A 21410-nucleotide genomic window follows, 5' to 3' on the forward strand; every position below is an offset into this window, starting at 1 on the left:
TGCCTGACCATTCGGTGGGCGGTTGTCGCTCTTTGCTATTACCTCCTGGGCTCCGGATTCACCCTCTGGAACATCCCGCGAAAATTCAGAAGCAGATTTGCGATGCAAAAACGCGTCAGTCGCGCTACTTGCTCGCGCGAATAAAAATACGCGCGGCTGTTTGTGTGTTGCATTTTGTGCATTCGACCGTATTGCGTTTACCGCTCAAATTGGAAAAATAGGAACTCCAGCGTCAAGTCACACTGCGACAACCATTTAGGAGCCTGGTGACGTGATGCTCTGACCTAGGTCAAAGGGGCAGATCCAGCCAAAGCCCTTCATTCTTCATTCAATATGGAGGAAAGGCTCATCAACGCCGTAGCAAACCACCTGGAGCTGTAGGACACCAGCTGCTTTCTCTACCGAGAATTTAAATATTATTTCAAATAAATGTTTGCAATGACTAATGTCTCAGTTCTACTACACAGCAAATATTGGCACACAACTTGACACATGTAGAATTCATTTCATATTATACTAATGAATCATGCTCACAGGTGTACACACGGGTGCTCACACACAAAAACTACACCCTTTTTGGCTCCTACCTCAAAGCACACTGTGCGCTGTCGATCCTACGTGCTGCACAACAATATTCAATATTTAGTATTTACTGTTATATTCACAAAGATCATCGCAATGATGTTGTTTATTATATTGCTCTTTTTTTTTGCTTGTTTTCTCTTTTTTCTTTCTCAGCAGGTGATCCAGGTGATTCTTATATGTATTTTTTCTCTGTTTGTTTTGTTGGTTTTTGTATTTCTCTTTCTTTCACACCTTTTCACCCTTTTCGTTCCCCCAGTCATGTCTGTCCCGTGTGTAGCGAGTGAAAATAAAATACAATAAAATAAACAATAAAAGCAAAGGTGAATCAAATAGACCATTACGGTAAGGCTGGGATGGTCCATTTGGTAAAGTAAATCCGTTGGGCATCTTTCTTTGCCTTTAGACAATAATTCTGATGGCAAAAGAACCAAACGGGACACCTTGTCCCACCTTTCTGCAGCTTTGATAGTTGGCTAACCTCCCTCAGTGCTACCTTGATCTTAACCTCTAGCCTCCTTCTCCATGGAGGGTACTGCCCCTTGTAGCCACGCATCTCACTTGTCACTGCTGCCATATTGTAAATCAGCTTGTTAGTCTTGGTAATGATGGCTTTAGGTATCGTCCGTAACATCATCTAGCAGACCTTCTGAGGGTACTTCATGTAGTCTGGGTAACCGCCTATGGGGGGTCCAGGTTTGATCTCATCTTTCAGGTCAGTTCCTCTCACACTCAACGATCCTTCTCCTATCGCACTTGGCTTGGTACCCAATCTCAGGTGGGGGTGATGATATCTCCCCCCTGACCTGGTGTCCTGGCTCCCCCTTGCCGTGGCATTTATGTTGTACCTCATCAATCTCTAGCTGTGAGAGCAGTCCCTTCTGAGCTACTAGTTGTTTCGTCGTCGTGGATGTTGGGTATCGAAGAATCCATAGGTCCCTCATCCTATTCATGTAGCCCCTTCTGCCAGGGTTACTTGCGTAGTAGCATGCCAAAAACGCCCTGTTTTTGTCTCTTGCTCACCGATTGCTTCTTGTTCCAGTAGCCCATTTCTTGTCAGGGTGCCGTGGTTCCTCATCACCTGAAGCGGACCTTATTGAGCCGGGCGACGTCCGAGCCAGCATGCCTTCATATTCATCTATCATGTCTGCGGTAGGCTCGCTTAGCATGGGGGGTCTAGCCTTAGGACCCTTACTGGATGCAGACACCCCAGGCGGGAATTGAACTTGCAATCCTCCACTCCAAAGACATGTAGTCTAACCATATATATATATATTTAATGTATTGTATTATTTAATGTATTGGTTGGGGTGAAGAAACATGGGTGTGCTAACAATTTTCATACCTGTTATGAATTCTAATTTTCAACATTTTTTCCGTAATTTAATTTCAAGCTTTATTACGTAAAATTGAGAGCAGAGGACAAAATAAAAAGCCTGGTCTTAAAAAAATATAAAACCTTAATTTTTACAGTTAACATTTATTCAATCTTTAGCAAAGAGTCAAAGAACTTTCTAGATACACTTGCAGAGGGAGTGTGTCATGATTTATGACACAATTAACATATTAATAATGCTAATGATAATTAAGTTAAGATCTTAACTATATTTAGTATTAATACTAAAAATACTTTTGAATCATACTTGAGTCACACTTTTGTTGTTGTTGTTTTTTTTTTCTTTTGCATGATATTTATTTTGTTTTTGCATGTGAAAGAGCTGAGTTGAATCAATTAACATTTTAACTTTCTAAAGGGGGCAAATTAGCATGAAGATGTAACCTCAAAAATTGATGGTAGAGTAAAGTTCTGTTGGTTATCTAGTAATAAAGCACTAATATTCATGTTCATGTCAATAATGAACCACATTCTTCATACAACAGCAAAAACTGCTGGGTCAAAAACAAGAACATTAAGAATCTACTAACAAAATAAAATGCATAACCACAGGTTGAAAGCATGTTTGAAATGAATCTCAATATACTTTGATAAAAGGGTGAACTCTTCTGGTAGAAGTTTATGAGGGGGTGGGGGTCTTCCTGAAACAGCTATTCACAAGAAACGGGTGGACAGTAGCATTCCTCCAGAAGGGTTGGTTTGTTAAATGTGCAGGCAGTCATTTTTTTAAGGTTATTTAATACAAAAACTTAATATTTAATACATAAATATACATTAATTAGTGTGTAATTACATCTTCCAACAAACTGAGAAATTTTCATAAACTTAAGCTTAATCCTATAAAAATAGGGTCACCACAGAGTGTGCAACATTTGTGGAAGCCTGTCATGTTCCCCTGACATCCTGACAATGGCTCATCAGGTGGTTGTAGTGTAGGAGGTAGAGCAGCTCATCTACTAATTGGAAGGTTGCTGGTTTGAGCCCTGGATGCTCCAGTCTCCAGTCTGGCTAAGTATCCTTGGGCAAGAGACTGAAAAGTTGCTGTCCAATGCATTCATCAGAGTATGAATATGTGTAAATGTCAGCTAGAATGCCCTTAGGTGTAGAAAAAGTGCTTTCAATGGATGAATGAAGCATGTTAAATAAAGCACTTTGGCTGCTTACAGTAGAAGAGTGCTATATAAGAACCAGTCCATTTACTATTTACCAGATGGCTCCATGTGCTAATTACACATCTATTTACAAAATGTTAATTTTAAAGCTTTGACCAACCATGTTGGTCTACTACTTCCATTCATGAAATTTGCAAGGAAAATTCAGCTAGTCATGACTCAACTTAAACATTTTACCACTCATTTGTTATGATTAAAAGAAAAACTCCAAAATAGAAATCATCTGGTGAATGGCATGTTAAACAAAATGTATGTCTATTGTAAATCACTGCACATTAACTGCACACGCAGTAACTTTTCATAGGGAAGGAGTTGATAATCAGTAGAGCTCGCCTAAGAATAGCAGTTTTTAGTTTCAAAGTAATTCAGTGAGAGCTGCCAGGAGACAATTAGTGGACTTAAAAGTCTAAAGAAAACAAAAGAGCATTATTTAGCGGGTTTAATACACCTTACTGTGCTGAAGCATATATTACAGGGTAAATATCGGGCAGCAGAATCTACTTTGACCTCTCGAGTATGACGAGGACGAATGGTCCCCTAAAGTTTTCTCATAAAAATAGTATCAATATGTTTATCCTGACTGACAGCAGATGCTGATTTTTAACTTACTTCATTGCGTCCTCCAGCTTTCTTTAACCCAGATATTGTATCATGAATATCTCCGTCATTGTGACTGAATAAGAAGACACACACACACACACTCCTATACATATAAATTATGTCTGTTTTAATAGCTTAGTGATTTCAATTTTTTAAAATGTACTGTTCCAGTTATTAATGGCTGTATGTATTTATTTGTTCATTCCCTGTGAAGAACCTTTACATGTGATTTTGGCATAAAGAAATAAAACTGCCTTGACTTTAACCTGAATTTTAACTGTTAAAATTTATTTAAACTTTACCAAATAGTCAAGGCACAAAAATTGCCAGATTATATTTGTAAAAAAAGAGAATGCTCTGCTATTTATGAAAGATTCAGCTCTCATTTATAGGATCTACTCAAGTTAACACATTGCCTCTGAAGTCTGCAGCGTCTCTTGTGAGACTGAGAAAGAAAGCAGCTTTACTTCTTGCTTTCTTTGACCAGTTGTTCCACTTCCTTCATGAAGCGCAGGCAGAGCTCATCCTGCCACGGCAGAGCAACACACTGAACCGCCACAGGTAGACCCTCGCCACCGGTCATTGCCTGAACACAAAAACACACTCCTGTCACTTAACGCTCAGCAGCTGGACCGCAGTCTTCTGCCTCGAGCTGACTAACAAATTGTGGAACATTTAATAAAGTTCATGTATAACTGAGAGTCAATAAATTACAGAACCACAAGAAAAAAATGTCTCAATCGTCTGATCTGGTTTAGCTCTTGGTTCCATGTAGGATAGATGGGCCTACCCACCACCACACCTGAAATCTTCCTGTGTGTAGTCAGTGTAGTTGAAAGTTGTATTCATTTGTTTAGAAATTTTAAAACTGCATGAAAAACTGGTCTCACAGTAAATGTGTTCAATCTGTCTCCCCTCAGTGGTATGTGTTACCTCTTTGAGGAACTTGTCAAAAGTGTCCTGATAACAGCCCTTATAGTGTTTTAGTTCCTCCTCATCCTTCGCAGTCACTGTGGAAACAGTGACTACACCCGCAGGAAATTTTAAGAGATTGTAGAGCATCGTGCAACTGACAGCAGCTGAAATAACAGAAAATACAAGTAGATTAGTTATGATGAAATATTTTAAGACAGATTCACTTTTCTTTAGCCCTTCAAAATTCTGTTGCTCTTTAATTAACATGTGATTTATTTAGTGTAACAGTGCCTTTGTATTATTATTTGTCCAAATGTTCTAATCTACAGGTGACTTTCCTAAATGACTAATGTCTGGAGATATTGTTTTTCTTCACTCTCTGCCTTTTTTAATCATGCGTGTTAGCACTAGAGAAAGGCAGCAATCCTAATTTTTTATGAGATAATTGTTATGTGATCCCAAATCCCAGGAACTATGCTGCCACCTAGGAGCATTGCACACATCCACAAACTTATCCTGAGATTACAATAATGAAAAAAGAGAGAGAGATAGATGGACAATAATGCTTTTTTTTAATACTCAGTATACCATACTTGAAACTTTGTCAGCGTGCAATAACCTGCTGGCTGGCCCTATCATGGGGGACAACAGCACATCGATATTGCAGCTCCTCCAATGTGCTATTGTCTCTTGAATATAGTCCTAAAGAAAAAACAGGAAATTTTCTTGATCCTTTATACAACTGCGATTCCAAAACATTTGGGAGACTGTGTAAAATGTAAACAAAAACAAAATGCATTGATTTACAAATTTTGAAATATTTAAACTGAGAAATTTTAATATCTATCCATCCATTTTCTTCCACTTATTCAGGGCCGGGGTCACAGGGTTAGCAGCCTAAGAAGCAAAGCCCAGACCTCTCTCTCCCCAGCCACCTCCTCTAGTTTATCCGAGGGAACAACGAGGCCTTTCAAGGCTAGCCAAGAGAAATAACCTCTTCTGCATGTCCTGGTTCTACTCTGAGGTCTCCTCCTATGTTGATCTGTGGAACCAGCACTCCAAAACAGGAACTCTAGATAAATAGTCTAGTCTCTGATCCTATGAGTATTACACAGCAGGCAGTGCAGGGCTTGGATGGAACTGATGGCTGAGGGGAACTGCCCAGTCCTTCTTGTGGTTGGAGGCAATGGGAATGGGATAATGGGATAACCTTTTATAATTCAGACATACAAAACAAACAAACAAATAAATATATACGCATAAACATATACATAGATAGCTGAATATATATATGTACACACACACACATGGGTGTGCACACACACACATATGACTTGAAATCACTTGATCATCACGTCCAAAATGGAGTAGGAAGAAGTATGTACATACTTATTAATCCCTACCTCGTGCTTAGCAGTCTATTGATTTACAGTAATCATCATTTCTTCCCCCCAGCTCTTGTATACACTTGCTCTGTTCAAATTTTGTAATAACTAGTTTTTATCAAACCATGTTTTTAACTGAATCATTTCTTGTGTGACAATTTTCAAGATCTGCTCTGAATGCGCCCTAATGCAGTAAGTAGTTGCATCATCTGTATCATCTGCAAATAAAATAAAATGCAATATATCAGATGCTTTACATATGTCTTTGATGTACAGGATAAACAATTTTGATCCCAATACGGACCTTTGTAAGACTCTACAAACAATGTCTGCACACTAAATGAAAATTCACCAATTTTCCCAATTTTCCCAAATACCTCTCAACCCGCTGAAGCACAACTCCTTTAACGTCACAGTGCTCCATTTTATCAAGTAATATTTCAATATTTCACGATTAATTTTATCAAAAGCTTTTTTGGATCAATGAAAACTCTAAAGTGTGCATTGTCTTGTTATATTGTGTTTTGTATCTATGTTATTAGTGATGTTTTCAATTAATTCCAGTAATGCCATAGTTGATTTGTTTGATCTGAAACCATACTGAGTCCATTAACATTTTATGTTTATCAACGAATTGCCCATAGCCTCACGAAACCCTGCTTGTTAATGAAAACCTTTTCCAGTATTTTGGAGAATTGTGAAAGTCTGTACATGTAATTTGTGATTTCCATTTTTGTACAATTGTATCACTTTTGTGATGTTAATGCACCAGTTTGTAGAGAGAATTCGCACATTTATGCTTAAAGCTTTAGAGATACCATCAATAGTTTATTTAACAATTTTTGTATCACGGCCATTAAAGTCTGTAGAAGTTTGATTTTGTGGTTTCCCAACAATGTCCATGATTTTCTTTTCTTCCACAGCTGATACAAACATTGAAGTTTGTCTGCTCTCGCTGCAAAACTTCTATCAGTCTGGTCCAACACTTACAAAGAATCTATTAAATTCATGAACTACTTCACCAACATCACTAATATTTGTATCCTTATTAATACCCTATTACACAGGGTAATTTAAATGCCTAGACCTATTTTACAATGGTGTTTAATGTTTTCCAAATCCCTGTTAATGTTTTTCTTCATGTCTAATAAATTTGCACAATTTTTGTCAAAATACTATTTAATTTACATTTTGTTATATTTATTTTCAGCTTTTTAATTTCATATGGTATATATGGTATTTTTCTTTTTACATGCATTTTGTAATCCTATTGTGATCCATGGGCAAACTGCATATTTTTCTTTGTTGCAGTATTGCTTTATTAGTCAATGCCTGTCATATAATAATTTAAATTTTCCTAAGAATGTCTCATAAGCTTTATCAATATCCCTTTCCTTATACACTACCTCCAAATTTCCCCTCAAGTAGGTCACTTTTAAATGCATTCATGGATTCCTCTGTTCTCACCTGTTTTATTTTAATTCATTTTCCTGTTTGTCGTTACTATGATTGTTGTCATATACTGGAAAAAATGCACAATGATCACTGATGTCACTAATTAGAAGGCAATTTCGTTTTCTGATTCATTAGTTAAGATACAGTCTATTAATGTTTTTCTGGACTTATCACATCTGTGTTGAAATCCCCATAAATAAAAAGAACTTTTTGGTTTGATTTTGTATCCACCCACTCCTTAAATGCTGGTTTACCTTAAAACCTTAGATGGTTTTCTATATATGTTGTCCACCAACATAGTCATTTTTTCTACCACCTTGTAAATTTTCTGTTCACAATAGGCATCTCATATCCATACCTACTGCATCTTACCTTCATACCTTATGATTCTGTCTTTACTTTTCACCCACTTTTAACTAGAGCAGACGTTACTTCATTAACATCACTTCATTGCATTCTCTACTTTTCTATGTTGCACTTTAACATGATTTATCAAACATTCTATCACATATGAATATTAAATCACAATATGAATATACTTCCGTACACGTTTATTCAGTTTATGCTATTTTTCTTCACTAGGATTTATTAATAGTTCAATGACATATGAATATTAATTTCAACGCGATTTTCATCAACTTATTCACATAGGACTGCTTTTCTTACTTTTTATTTATAACTATGCCAATCACAATATACACAATATAAGTGTTTTTTTGTTTTTTTTAATCACACATGTTAAAATCTGACATTCTCTTGTTTACTTAGTCAATTTGACCAAGACAGGCTCTGGGCTGTGTGCCATGTTTGCATACCCCCTGGGTACAAATAACACCAACAAAGACCAACACACGCCCTTGTTCCCAAATATTTACTTTTCTGTGACCCTCAGGCTGCAGAATAATCCCTCTTCCCTCTGGGTGGTGGGTCTGGTATTCTTGGCCATTGGTCCCTGCTTCTCTCCCAGCTTGGATTGTTTTTGTGATGCAGCGTCTAGTCTTCTTTTTTAATTTTTATTGTTCTTATCATTTTCACTGGGCTCCATAAACTACAGCGTTTGTGACCTTCCGATCTTGCCTAATTTGGCATGTGGGAATGCAGATCTGCTGCTGTCTGCCAGTGGCTCTCTGTCTCGACTTACTGGCTACATGGCCCAGTGTGTCATAGACCTGCCCCAATTTCCACATGAACTCTTCTGCTCTTCTGCTTTTTTGTCCATCAAATGAGGGATTTTCTCCACTGATGCGCAGATATCTTCTCCCACCTGCAGACATTACGCAGGGCGACCCATGCCTCCTGAGTCACTATCTCTTGGGCCCTCAGATGGAGGCCACATGCGGGCCACTGTGATGATGTTATTCTGCTCCAGCACCAGTTTCTGTGGGTCTATACACCAATTTCTTGGCTGGAGCCTCCCTCGATTTGGCTTCTGTGGACTGCTTCAGCCACCTTCTCCTTCAAAAAAATGCCATTCTCGCCCTGGATTGGTTCCCTGAAGGCCCTCTTCTATACTAATTTTCACATTTGCATCCCCCACTCTCTTGTCCCCTCTTCCTCTGCGTACATTCACTCAGTGTTGTTGACCTTGAACCTTTCTCTCCCTGACTTTTCACCCACTTTTATCTCTGAGGTATCTATGAGCAGTGTTGGGGAGTAACGGAATACATGTACCGCCGTTACGTATTTAAAATACAAAATATGAGTAACTGTATTCCGTTACAGTTACCGTTTAAAAAGGTGGTATTTAGAATACAGTTACTTTATTGAAATAAATGGATTACACGGCGGTACTTTCCCGTTTCATTTTGTCGCGGGTCAGGACTGTTTGGGTTTTGTTTGACAGCTATGGTTACCATGGTTACAGGGTGACGCTCTCTCTCTGCGTGTTTCCTGGGTGAGAGAGCGCCTTTTTGTTGTTGTTGTGCTAAGCTAATAGGCAGAATGCTACAGGTATAGCTCTAAAGAATGTAGCATCATAGGCAGTGTACTCGGTGCTGCAGGGAGAATGGACTGCCATACACGTTATGTGTCTGTGAGCGAGGGAGGGAGAAAAAGGAAAAGTACGAGTTGTCATCGAGGAAAAACGGGAGCTGGAAGCATGTAAATATAATAATAACCACTGCAGCCAAGAAGAGTGCCTGACGAGCCCAGTTGTAAGTAAGCTATTAAGACTCGACTGTACACCGTGTTCGTGTTTTCCTCCAAAAACAATAAGTTCCGTTGGAGCAGCCTTTCAACGCCTCTCTTTGTCTCTCGCAAGCAAAGTTGACCCAGACAACAAAGTAAAGCTACTTTTTGGCTACGAGCCCGAGGTATTAGTCAGAGGTCCCTTTACTACGGTTTGGAGCTGCAGACCTTCAGTAACAGTAATAAATCACAGCAATAGTACATTCACGTAGTTGTAAACAGCATGATAATATATTAAGTAATCCAAAGTATTCAGAATAGGTTACTCTCCTTGAGTAACGTAACGGAATACGTTACAGAATACAATTTGGGGCATGTATTCTGTATTCTGTAATGGAATACATTTTAAAAGTAACCTTCCCAACACTGTCTATGAGGTAGAGGTTACTTCATTAAAATCGCTTTATTACATTTTCTTCTTTTCTATATGGATATTAAATCACACATGAAAATACTTCCCTTCATGTTTAACTCACTTGCACCTGACTGCTACAATGCCTCCTGCACCTTTTCGAATGTTTTTAATTTTTTCATGAAAAACATTACCTTATTTTGTTTTTGATGACAGCAAAAACAGACCTAAAAAAGGTGTAAGGGGATCAACAAAAGCCAAAAGATATGTGAAAAAAGAGAAATAAAGAGCTGGATGAAACTGATGCAGCTAATTAACTCAGTATCATGACTCTGATGGAAAAATAAAGTATTTCAGAGAGGCAGAGTTTCTCAGAAGTAAAGAAAACTGCATCTACATATTACAGAACAATTTCAAAATAATATTTGTCAATGTAAAATTGACAAACAAAAAGACTTTTAACTATCTCATTATCTACGGTACATTATCATTAAATGATTCAGAGACTCTGGTGAAATCTCTCTGTGCAAGGGACAAGGCCAAAAGTTTGTGTTTGTGAACTTTGGGCCCTTGGGCAGCAGTACATTAAAACAGGGATGATTTTGTCATGGAAATCAATGCTTTGGCTCAGCAACATTTCCAGATATCACTGTCTGCGAACACAGTTCGCCATGCTATCGACAAATGAATCTTATGTGTTGTCTCTATACGATCACTCATCTGCCTGCTGTCCTGGATGTTTGGCTGCTAATCTTTGTTATATAACTTTTTCTTTCCACACTGCCAAACTCAATGTCGACAGCGTTGTTCTAGTTCACTCATCTTCTAGCCTGTCCACTCAAAGCTCCATGCAAGCCTCCAGCTTCATCTTCACCACTACCATACTCTACTTCTAATTCCTATCACCTCTAAGATTCTGCTATGATGGGTCAATCGCCAAACCAGTAGCTGAACTCTGTATCTCAGTAAATCATGTTCAATTCTTCCAAATGAACTGTCGCTATTGAAATACAGCTTAAAGCTCTAAAGCTCATGCAAACGGGAATTCATATATGAACATAATCCATAAACACCACCACCACCTTCTTTGGGCCAAACCTCTTTAGAATGGACTGACACAAAGTAAAAGACTGTTTTGTGGCCAGACAAATCACAATTTGACATTAGTTTTGAAAAACATGGATGCGGCATCCTTCGGACTAAAGAAAAAGGAACCATCTGGCTTGTTATTAGTACTCAGTTCAAAAGCCTGCATGTTTCAGTGCCATGGCATTGGCAGCTTGCATATCTGGAAAGACACTTTTTAATGCTGAAAGTTGTGTATGGGTTTAACCTTCACAGACATATGTACAGGTTTAGGTTTAGAAGAACATAAAACTTCCATTAGAATGATATTTTCTTGCTGAAGATATTTGAGCAAGTCAATGCTAAAGTGTATATTGCAGCTATTACAATAGCATGGCTTTGTAGTAGAAGAATCATTTTTCTGAACATGGTATACATTATTTTTTCAGTTTGAATATTAGATTTGCCCCGGGGCCTCCTCCCGGTGGGACATGCCTGGAACACCTCACCCAGGAGGCGCCCAGGGGGCATCCTTGTCAGATGCCCGAACCACCTCAGCTGGCTCCTTTAGATGTGGAGCAGCAGCGGCTCTACTCTGAGCCCCTCCCGGATGGCCGAACTTCTCACCCTATCTCTAAGGGAGAGGCCAGCCGCCCTTCGGAGGAAGCTCATTTCTGCCGCTTGTATCCGCGATCTCGTTCTTTTGGTCACTACCCACAGCTCGTGGCCATAGGTGAGGGTAGGGACGTAGATCGACCGGTAAATTGAGAGCTTCGCTTTTACACTCAGCTCCCTCTTCACCACGACGGACCGGTGTAGCGTCTGCATTACTGCAGCTGCAGCCCCAATCCGTCTGTCGATCTCCGGCTCCCTTCTCCCATCACTCGCGAACAAGACCCCGAGATACTTGAACTCCTCCACTTGGGGCAGGAACTCATCCCCGACCCGGAGTGGGCACTCCACCCTTTTCCGGCTGAGAACCATGGCCTCAGATTTGGAGGTGCTGATCCTCATTCCCGCTGCTTCACACTCGGCTGCGAACCGTTCCAGTGCGAGCTGGAGGCCCTCACCCGATGAAGCTAACAGAACCACATCATCCGCAAAAATCAGAGATGAGATTCTGAGGCCACCAAAGCGAAAGCCCTCCGCCACTTGGCTGCGCCTAGAAATCCTGTCCCGGGGCAGACCCAGGACACGCTGGAGAGATTATATCTCTCGGCTGGCCTGGGAACGCCTTGGTATTCCCCCGGATAAGCTGGAGGAGGTGGCTGGGGAGAGGGAGGTCTGGGCCTCTTTGCTTAGGCTGCTGCCCCCGCGACCCGGCCTCGGATAAAGCGGATGAAGATGGATGGAATATTAGATTTGTTTTCTATGTGCTATTGTGGATAAATGTAGGTCGGTAAGATTTGCCAATAATTGCATTCTGTTTTAATTTACATTATACACAGTGTCCCACCTCTTTTGAAATTGTACTGTGATACTCAACCATGCATCATTAGTTGAAAGTTAAAGTTACCTCAACAGCAGCATGTTGCTTCCACAGATCGGAAACAGATCTAAAAAAATAAAGCATTATTTTGTGACTTTGCCCATCACATGTATTATATGAAAAAAGAATCATGTACAGATGATGAATTTCAACAATACTTTCTCACCGAACTCCACAAATAGCACTCACGATGGAAGACAGACGAGGTGACTGCAAAAAACAAGTGAACGTTATTGACTGGCCTGCACAAAGCCATGGCTTTAATCCCATTGAAAATCTGTGAGTTTACACATTCTGGCACTTTACAACATAGGCTCTATCAGATAAAAGTTCCAAGATTATGTTCAGTCCTGTGCTTGAATTTACACATGTTTGTCACCAAATGAGAAAACTCACCACAGGTTTTAGTAGGAAGGAAAGGATTTTCTTAAACCACTTAGGGAGCGAGTGTATGAAAACCTGCCGCTTCAGAGAAGGGTCCAGAAGTGCCCCTTTCCTAAAATGAAATGAATTATTTACTGTGTTGACACTTAATGACATGTAATGATTTTAGTATTCTACAGTATTTTAGTTTATCATGCTAGCACCTGCAACTTAGCACTGAAAAAAAATCATACATTTATTAGATGTTTTAAGTTCATGAGAAGTGATTAGATGAATTATTAAAAGGTACAACTCACAGTTTTTGTAGAAGGGTGGTAGCACCATCTGCATATACACCCGTTATTAATAGCTCAGGAACAATTTGGCTGATTTTCAGTGGAGAGTAAGGAACCAACTAAAGGCATAAAAGAGAACATTAAAGATGTATGGCTCATATCAAATACTAGGCAGTGATTATTAGTGTGTGTGTGTGTGTGTGTGTGTGTGTGTGTGTGTGTGTGTGTACATATTTAGACATCTTTGTGAGGACAGAAAATTGGCACGCGACTATACTTGTGGGGACCAACGGTCACTTATGGGGACAATTTGACCCGTCAGTGTATGAGTTACTGACGGGTCAAATTGACCCCAACAATATCTATGTAACATAAACATGCAGAGAGATTTTATTAGTTCATTACACTCTTTAAGCCAAGCAGAAGAAGTTTTATATAAAAAAAAATACTTTTAACAATTTTTTAGATTTTTTTAGATGGCTTAACTTTTAAAAGGGTCAGTTTGGACACTGTCTCAGCTGAACTCTGGACACGCACACACATACACATACACTGATACGCACTCACTCATCCCCCCTCCCTTTCCAAACGCCTTCGATGCTTGTTCCCTCCTGGGAACACGGCGGGTCTGGGCCCGCGCTGGAATAATAGCGCAGGGCAGGATGGCTGCTGCGTTTGCTTCGGATTACTCTTCACCCCCCCCCCCCCCATCTTGTGCTGTGGACATTTATGTGCTTTTTGTGCAGAGGAGGGTTTTTTTTGTTTCCTGTTCTCATGCTGTCCTCCCAGGAGCCCAGCATGAGTAGAGGTCTCTTTTTTTCCTCTTGTACTTTCCCATTGTAGTGTATATTTCAGTGTTTTTCTGTAACGCTACCGATCTCCGACTTGTATCCCCATGTGATGTCTGTGTTGTGTGTGTAAGGTCGGGGGGGGGGGTCCCATTTCACAGCAGGGCAACGTGCATGTGGCGAATAAAGCCTTGATTGATTGATTGATTGATTGTCCTGTAACATAACAGGGGGTTCATAACAATTCAGGACAGTAACGATTACATGTGTGTGGTGACGTCTTACTGTGTGCCCTGCTTGCTCTAACAGAGCTTTGACCTCTCTGACACCTCGGACCATGCTTGGAGACGGTTGCAAGTAGCCATCATTTTCCAAATAACCAATCCTAAGAGGTCTGGAGCTTCTGTATATCTGTAGATGAGGACAGAATTATTAGCCCACCAAAGAAAATTTCAGCTTTTTAAAAGTATTCCCAAGTGCTGTTAAGAAGAGCAAGGGATTGTTAACACGGTTTTTTCCAAGCATCTTAATTTTATTTTGGATGGTTACATTATTTTACTTTGGTCTTTGTTTAAACTCACAGATTTTCAATGGGATTAAAGCCATGGCTTTGTGCAGGCCAGTCAATAACGTTCACTTAACAAGTGGGAGGCACATATGCAAACTGCTGTAATTCCTACACCGTTCACCTGATTTGGATGTAAATACCCTCAAATAAAAGCTGACAGTCTGCAGTTAAAGCACAGCTTGTTCGTTTCATTTGAAATCCATTGTGGTGGTGTATAGAGCCAAAAATGTTAGAATTGTGTCGATGTCCCAATATTTATGGACCTGACTGTATGCAGGGTCATAGCGAATGTTTTCTTTGAGATTACAATTCCAGGCTTGGTTAAGACATTCACTAGTGTCTTGGCTAAGGTCTTTAGACATATTTCTCACTAGTTTTCTTCCCAGAATCAATTAAATCTTTCAATTTTCACAATTTTCATTTATTTGCTTTTTTTTTTACATGATGCTTTCTCAACAGCTCAAACCCTTCCTGAGGTTTTTGTACTGTAAATTGGAAAATAGCCCTCAGTTTTAACTTGACTTGAAGAGCTTTGAACATTACAAATGCAATGACTTTTAAAAAGGTCAGCTTTTCCGGGGGTTATTATATTATTGGCCCAGGTTAATTTTGTTGTATTTCTGCTACAGTTCAAAGATTGTGTGTAAACAGAAATAGTGTATGTGTTCAAAAGAAAACCGGTATATTTAGAAATGGTGAAAATGTTGAAAATCCTTTGCTCTCATAAAAAAAAAGCACTTGGAAATGTTATAGGAAGACTATTAACTTTGTCCTTTAGAACTTCGTCTTTTAGCATAGAGAGATGTGTTAAGAAAATTAACTTGATTAATTTCTAGTTTCTAACATCTATGAATGATCTGAAAATATATAGAAAAGATGATCATCAACAGAGGACATGAATCCCACAGTACAGGACACACCTCCATGTTAAAAGGTAATGGTGGAACAGTGGGGTCCAAAGAAAACATGTGGTCACAAAGAAGCGCCTGCATGCACAGAGCCAGGCTGTCCACATCTCTTGCCATGGGTCCAGGAGATGACGACACTAGTTTAGTAGCAAGCATAAAGCAAATGTTTTGAACAAAATGTTCCAGAAAATTTGTGTAATATTATCAGACACTGGTTATATATAATCTGCATTTACTTCATGTGCTAGTTTCTTACCTGACTTTTGTCCTCGACAAATTGAACGAAAACCCTGTAAACTGTTCATTATCCAAAGGTGTTAACAAATAAAGAAACCTTAACTCGTCAATTTACAATCATTTTCTATGACTAAAAAGGATCTACCTCAGTCGGTGAGCAGTTGGCTTGAAACCACAGATTCCACAGAATGAAGACGGAAGACGGATACTGCCACCTAGATCAGTGCCTATACCAAGCAGGGAGCCCCCTCCCCCAATGAGAGCCGCCTCCCCACCAGATGAACCACCAGGAGTCTTCTGGGGGTTATGAGGGTTCACAGTCTGCCCGTAGATAGGATTACTGCAGTCATAGCTAAAGGTGGATGCAGACAAACAAAGACAGGTTATGAGTCTTTACATAAAATACACACATGGAAGATGCAAATGGTACATGTATTGGTTCTTATATAGTGTGTTTCTACTCTATCAGGGGACTTAAAGCACTCTCCTCATTCACCCATGAGTACACAGAGTTGTTTTAAATTTGAAATCTTGATTAAAAAATGTACCTCATGAGGGCTTGGGCCAAGTTGGTTCTCACAAAGGGAATAGCTCCTTGTTTCTTCAGGACTTGAACAAGCACACTGTCCTTTTCAGCGGGCTGGTCCAGGTTAATGACCACACCACAAGAACAGTCATGATCCTTGTGAAGTAAATTAAAGAACACAAGAGTGCATCAAAGACTACACAAATGCCATACCTTAATATTTTGAAAACCTGTAAGTGAAATTCAGAGATCATAAATAACATTATTATTAAGACCTTAATTTATACAGTATTCTCACTGAGATTGAGATCTCTTTCTAAAGAGGGACCTGCTTACAAAAAATGCCAAGAAATTGAGAAAGATAAAACAACACAGTAAACTTGATCACAAATTAACAAAGACATGTGTCTAAAACCTTTTTAAATTATCAAATGAAATCAAAGATCGTAACATCATAGTTTTTGTGTAGTTCATTTAATTCATAGGCAGCAAACCATTTAAAACCAGCTTTTCCAAGTTCTGTGGAAATAAGAAGTAGAGTCAGTATTTATGTGTTGCTCATGATTTATAAAATTAACTGTTTTAATTCTAATACTTGGTAAAATGGTAAATGGCGCTTTACTTAGTCCCTAAGAACCCTGGAGTGCTTCACACTACATTCAGTCATCCACACACTGGTGATGGCAGCTACATTGTAGCCACAGCTGCCCTGGGGCGCACTGACAGAGGCGAGGCTGCCGGACACTGGCGCCACTGGGCCCTCTGACCACCACCAGTAGGCAAATATGGGTTAGCCCAAGGATATTATGAAACTGCTTGCTCACATTTAGACCCACTCCTCCATGTCAGGTTTAGCTTTTTGCAACCAACTTGGCAATGGTGGAAAAGTTCATCTTGAGGTTGGACTCCAGAAAGCAATGGTTGGTGTCCTAGCTGCATTCGTCCATTATTATACTGCCTATAGCGTAACTGCCATTTGTTTGCACTACAAATACATTAATTTATTAAATTATTCTTACCTTAAATGCAATATTTTCTTTGATGCTAACTGGAACTCCGTACAAGAGACCATCCTTGTTGGAGCCAACAGTTGTCAGCTGGTCCAAACTCTCCAGCAAAATTTCAGTGCAGCAGTTCAGCTTTTGGTTTACAGCCAGAGTCTGTTGGAAAGGAAATGCGCACAGAGAGATTCAGATGAACTTATTTACTTTAAAGGGATACTGATCTGTGTAAGCGCTCTGTAAAATATTAAACTCTCACTGGAAAAGAAAATAGATTACTTAGTGTTTATGCTAGCTAAAATAAACTGGTGTATATATTGTATTTCAGTCAACCTTCAGATAAAAAGATCTGTGTTATGTTAGGCAGTGAACTCTTGTGTCATGCTGGATAATGAACCTTTTCCATGTAAGAGTAAAGCACATTGTCAGGGTTCAGTGAGCCGTCCTTCAGCTGCTGTGTCAGCTCAGACAGGGAGAGCTTCAGGATCAAAGCAGAGTCAGTCGTGGGATGCTAGAAGACGCAGACCCACACAGAATCATTATGTTATAAAAATTTATAAAGCTGTAAGAAAGAAAGAAAACCATATCAGTGTATAGATTCAGGACTCCTACTTCCTGTACTTCTGCACAATTGTAAAGTGTAGAAGTAAATTTAAATCTAATTTGATATACAAAGAGGTGTTTACAAAGGTTATAAAGCTAGTTATGTAGCTATTTGGTGGTTACGTGTTTTGATATTTACATGTTTACACGTTTGAATGTTTAGACATGCATGTTCAAACCAGTAATATGTGTTATATCTACCTAGTTGTTTTCCCTGTTCTGATCTGAGTTCAAGATTTCCTGGCTTCTGAGAGGCCAGTGAAGTATTCATGAGGGCGGTACACAGAAAGTGTGAGTTGTTGCGGTGTGCGGAGAGTAAAGAGGCTGCTAAAAAGTTATCCGTCTCCATCTTGCTGTTCCTAATTATTCAGAGAGATTCCAAACCATCTAGTGAGCCCTCGCGTTACACAATCACCAGATTTCTACGGTGGCCCCTAGAGACAAAGCACGCACAAAATCCAAAACACTTACAAAAGTTTTGGATTTTGCAAGTGTTTTGGAGTTTGTGCGTGCTTCGTCTCTAGGGGCCACCACAGATCCAACAGAGCAACTTTAGGGTGAGGTGGAACAGGAGACGTGCAGCTGACAAACCGCGTGTGTGAAGTTATGTGTCAACTTGGGCCAACAAAACAAATCCAGAAGAGCAGCATAATATTAATGTGTTTTTAAGTTTTTGTATGCAAGTTGACAACAAAAAGTGTCAGTAATTTGGAAATTAATAACTAAACCTCTGCCAGGCTTAAACTAAAAGCACATAATTTGTTTTGATTTCTATCTAAAGAAAAGGTTAAACATTTCAGTGTTTAAAGCTCTGAACTCTCACCGACTGTTTGTACCGGTGCACCGCCTGCTCTGCCCGCTGCAAGCTCTTATCTCTCCTGTTTCTGGCTCTCTTGATCTTTTCCTCCGCCTGTCGGAGGCTGTTGATCTTTTTCACCTGCACAACCAGGTATCCCACAATGCAGGCAACACCAGTGAGCAGAGCCGCTGTCCAGTTGTCCATCTTCACTCTCTTAATAAACAGTTCAGTGTTCTGCGTGGCTTTCGTCTTTGCCCTGTGGCTGCAAAATGCAAAAATCTAAGTGGACCTAACACACAGCTTTTTAAACACGACAGGCTATCTTGTTTTAGCTGTGGGCGTGTTGTGCATGTACCGTGCCCTAATTTAGGGGTGGACAGTTAATTTACCCGACGCACCTCGGGGCCAATTGAAGCACCGCTGCGCACTGTACCATACACGCACCATTCTAGCCCATTCGTTCATTTTCATTGCCGACACTGTAATACCCAATCAAATCTCTTAATGACACTTGGGCCTCTCCTACCTTCGCTGTGACTTATTGAAGAGTTTAGTGTGAAAACTTTCAGCTGAAAGGCTAAGACAGAAAAAGAAAATGAAAGTAAAAATGAATTCAGCGCAATGTGTGACATTAAAAGACATATTAGCTGTGGCACCAGCCAATGCCTCACAGGCGTATATATACACGTGTGTGTGTGTGTTTGTTTACATGTGTACATAACATGATACCTATCAGTAGAGAAGTGCCACAGGCAAATAGTAAAAAGGTAAAAGGTAAAAAAAGAGAGTCATTTATTGCCTTTATAACATATTTTCATTCATAATACTTTGTTGAAACATATTCTGTGGGGTAAATATCATAGTATGTTAATTATTTAAAAAAATGAACACCAGCTACCTTGACCTCAAAAACACATTTTCAGAAGATTGGTATTATTATCTTGCTTCTCATTAAACAGTGACAGCTCATTGCCACTGATTAACTAAAATACACATGTACAAACACACACACAGGGCCGTGCAGAGAGGTTTAAAGGGGCGGGTGCTCAAAGTTAAAATGGGGCACGTTGAACCAGGCTGAATAACAACAACACACATTCATCAAGAATCTAATATGGGCAACAAGGCAAAGCAAACGTCGCCGATGTTTTACCTGATGGGTACAATGTTGCTGTTGAGGGGTTGCTGTGGATAGTGCTGGAGGGCAGGGCTGTGTTGATCTGAGACTGTAGACAGTAAAAAGTCCATAGGAGAGATGGTAGCTGATTAAACAAGTGTCATGAGATAATAACAAAATGCAAAGATTGGTGACAGCGCTTGGAACCATAAGGCAATCTATCTATCAAGTTGTGTCTATCTGAGAACAAGGCACAACTTGCTATTGCAATAAACTATAATCTAATTATCCACACCTAACAACTCCAGCACTTAATCTATAATAAAATGATGACAGAAAAATGTTGTAGCACTGCCTTTAGTAGCCTCACACAGCGCCTACTGTTTCCTCCTCATGTCCTTACCAGCCATGTCTGGACAATGTTATATCATGAGTAATATTTTTTTTAAAAATCCATCTAAATAAAACACACACATGCACGCACACACAGTGACATTTTACACCTTCTTCAGAATACTGTATATACTATGGGCATCATGGTGCTGATCCAGAATCCTTGCATTATTATTTATTACTAGAGCTACAATAATAAAGCAAAGAGGAGGGGGAAGTAATAAATATGAAATAATGTCATTATGATGATTCCATTTGTTTCACTATCCACTCTGTGCAGGGGCAAAGCTTATTACATTTTTAAACTGCAGAGATACAATTTTACTGCTGTAAAATCCACATTTTGTCTTATTTAAAATATAAATCTAATATAATCTGCTTCTTAATGTATGTTCTTTAAAGTATAGCGTGTGTTTTTTAATATATTATAATTATAATAATGCATAATTATGTGGACATGCATATTAGATCATTTTTTAGTGAAATATAATCCCTTCAGAAAGGCAGGAAAAGCCCGGAAACTTACTTTAAAACTAAATATGTTCCCTAAAACGGTGACAGAGCTACAGACCCATGACAGCCTTACACAGGTAGCCAGCAGCTGTGACCAGCACTACCTGTGCAGTTAATAAAAGGACAGGTAATGTTTGTCGCGCTGTTGCACACACAGCACGCTCGTTTGTTTCAGTTCGTCAATTGCAACAAGACAGCTTACCAACGTGTACGTAATAAGCTAATACTCCTGTGTGCTACACACTACAGTGTGCGCTGTACACCTACTTACTGGTTGTGTCGCATCAGTCTGTGTCTCTGAGTTAACTTGTGTTTCTCCTACAGCTCCGGAGCGCAAAAAATGCGCGTGCACTTTGTGAGCTCGTTCCCGGCTCGTAACCAGCGCGTTCTGCCGTCAAGGGCGATCATTGGTTAAATGTGATCATGTGACTGATGCAAGCCAGATTTTATTTAGCAAAACTGTGATTAATAGTTAAATATTATTGTTGAAGGGCACAGACAGGACTCCGCACGCACACACACATTAAAAAATAATAATAATAATTTTTTTTTAAAAAGTTGCCTCAACAAAAGGCCACTTTGGGCATCCATCAGGAAAGGGGCGGGTGCTCAAGCCCCTCTAGCCCCCCCCCGCACGCGCCTGCACACCTGCACACACATATCGTTTCTGTCTGTTTTGATATGTCAGTGACCTTATTTT

The 21410-nt window shown here is 39.6% G+C and overlaps 1 protein-coding gene across 4 annotated transcripts in view; it reads right to left on the bottom strand.

The window, feature by feature from the left end:
• Positions 1 to 3400: 3400 nt before the first annotated feature.
• The window catches only part of LOC120747113 (vitamin D3 hydroxylase-associated protein-like), a 48956-nt gene continuing 30946 nt past the window's right edge, over positions 3401 to 21410 (bottom strand). Inside the window, exons 1-16 of one of the 4 annotated variants that reach the window (XM_040052759.1) lie at positions 19214 to 19706; positions 18712 to 18949; positions 17683 to 17796; positions 17304 to 17444; positions 16307 to 16440; positions 15904 to 16110; positions 15778 to 15818; positions 15534 to 15658; positions 14331 to 14456; positions 13279 to 13376; positions 12995 to 13094; positions 12765 to 12808; positions 12626 to 12665; positions 5259 to 5367; positions 4684 to 4829; positions 3401 to 4336 (exon numbers count right to left, since the gene is read on the bottom strand). In XM_040052759.1, coding sequence (XP_039908693.1) covers positions 4214 to 4336; positions 4684 to 4829; positions 5259 to 5367; positions 12626 to 12665; positions 12765 to 12808; positions 12995 to 13094; positions 13279 to 13376; positions 14331 to 14456; positions 15534 to 15658; positions 15778 to 15818; positions 15904 to 16110; positions 16307 to 16440; positions 17304 to 17444; positions 17683 to 17796; positions 18712 to 18949; positions 19214 to 19329 — 1902 coding nt within the window. In that variant the 5' untranslated portion in view covers positions 19330 to 19706 and the 3' untranslated portion in view covers positions 3401 to 4213. Of the gene's footprint in view, positions 4337 to 4683; positions 4830 to 5258; positions 5368 to 12625; positions 12666 to 12764; positions 12809 to 12994; positions 13095 to 13278; positions 13377 to 14330; positions 14457 to 15533; positions 15659 to 15777; positions 15819 to 15903; positions 16111 to 16306; positions 16441 to 17303; positions 17445 to 17682; positions 17797 to 18711; positions 18950 to 19213; positions 19707 to 19840; positions 19888 to 21410 lie in introns of those variants that run through there. The other 3 variants (XM_040052762.1, XM_040052760.1, XR_005699038.1) reach the window with 3 other exon arrangements.

The sequence above is a fragment of the Simochromis diagramma genome, unplaced genomic scaffold (genome assembly GCF_900408965.1).
Source record: "Simochromis diagramma unplaced genomic scaffold, fSimDia1.1 OVJJ01000419.1, whole genome shotgun sequence".
Taxonomy (NCBI): domain Eukaryota; kingdom Metazoa; phylum Chordata; class Actinopteri; order Cichliformes; family Cichlidae; genus Simochromis; species Simochromis diagramma.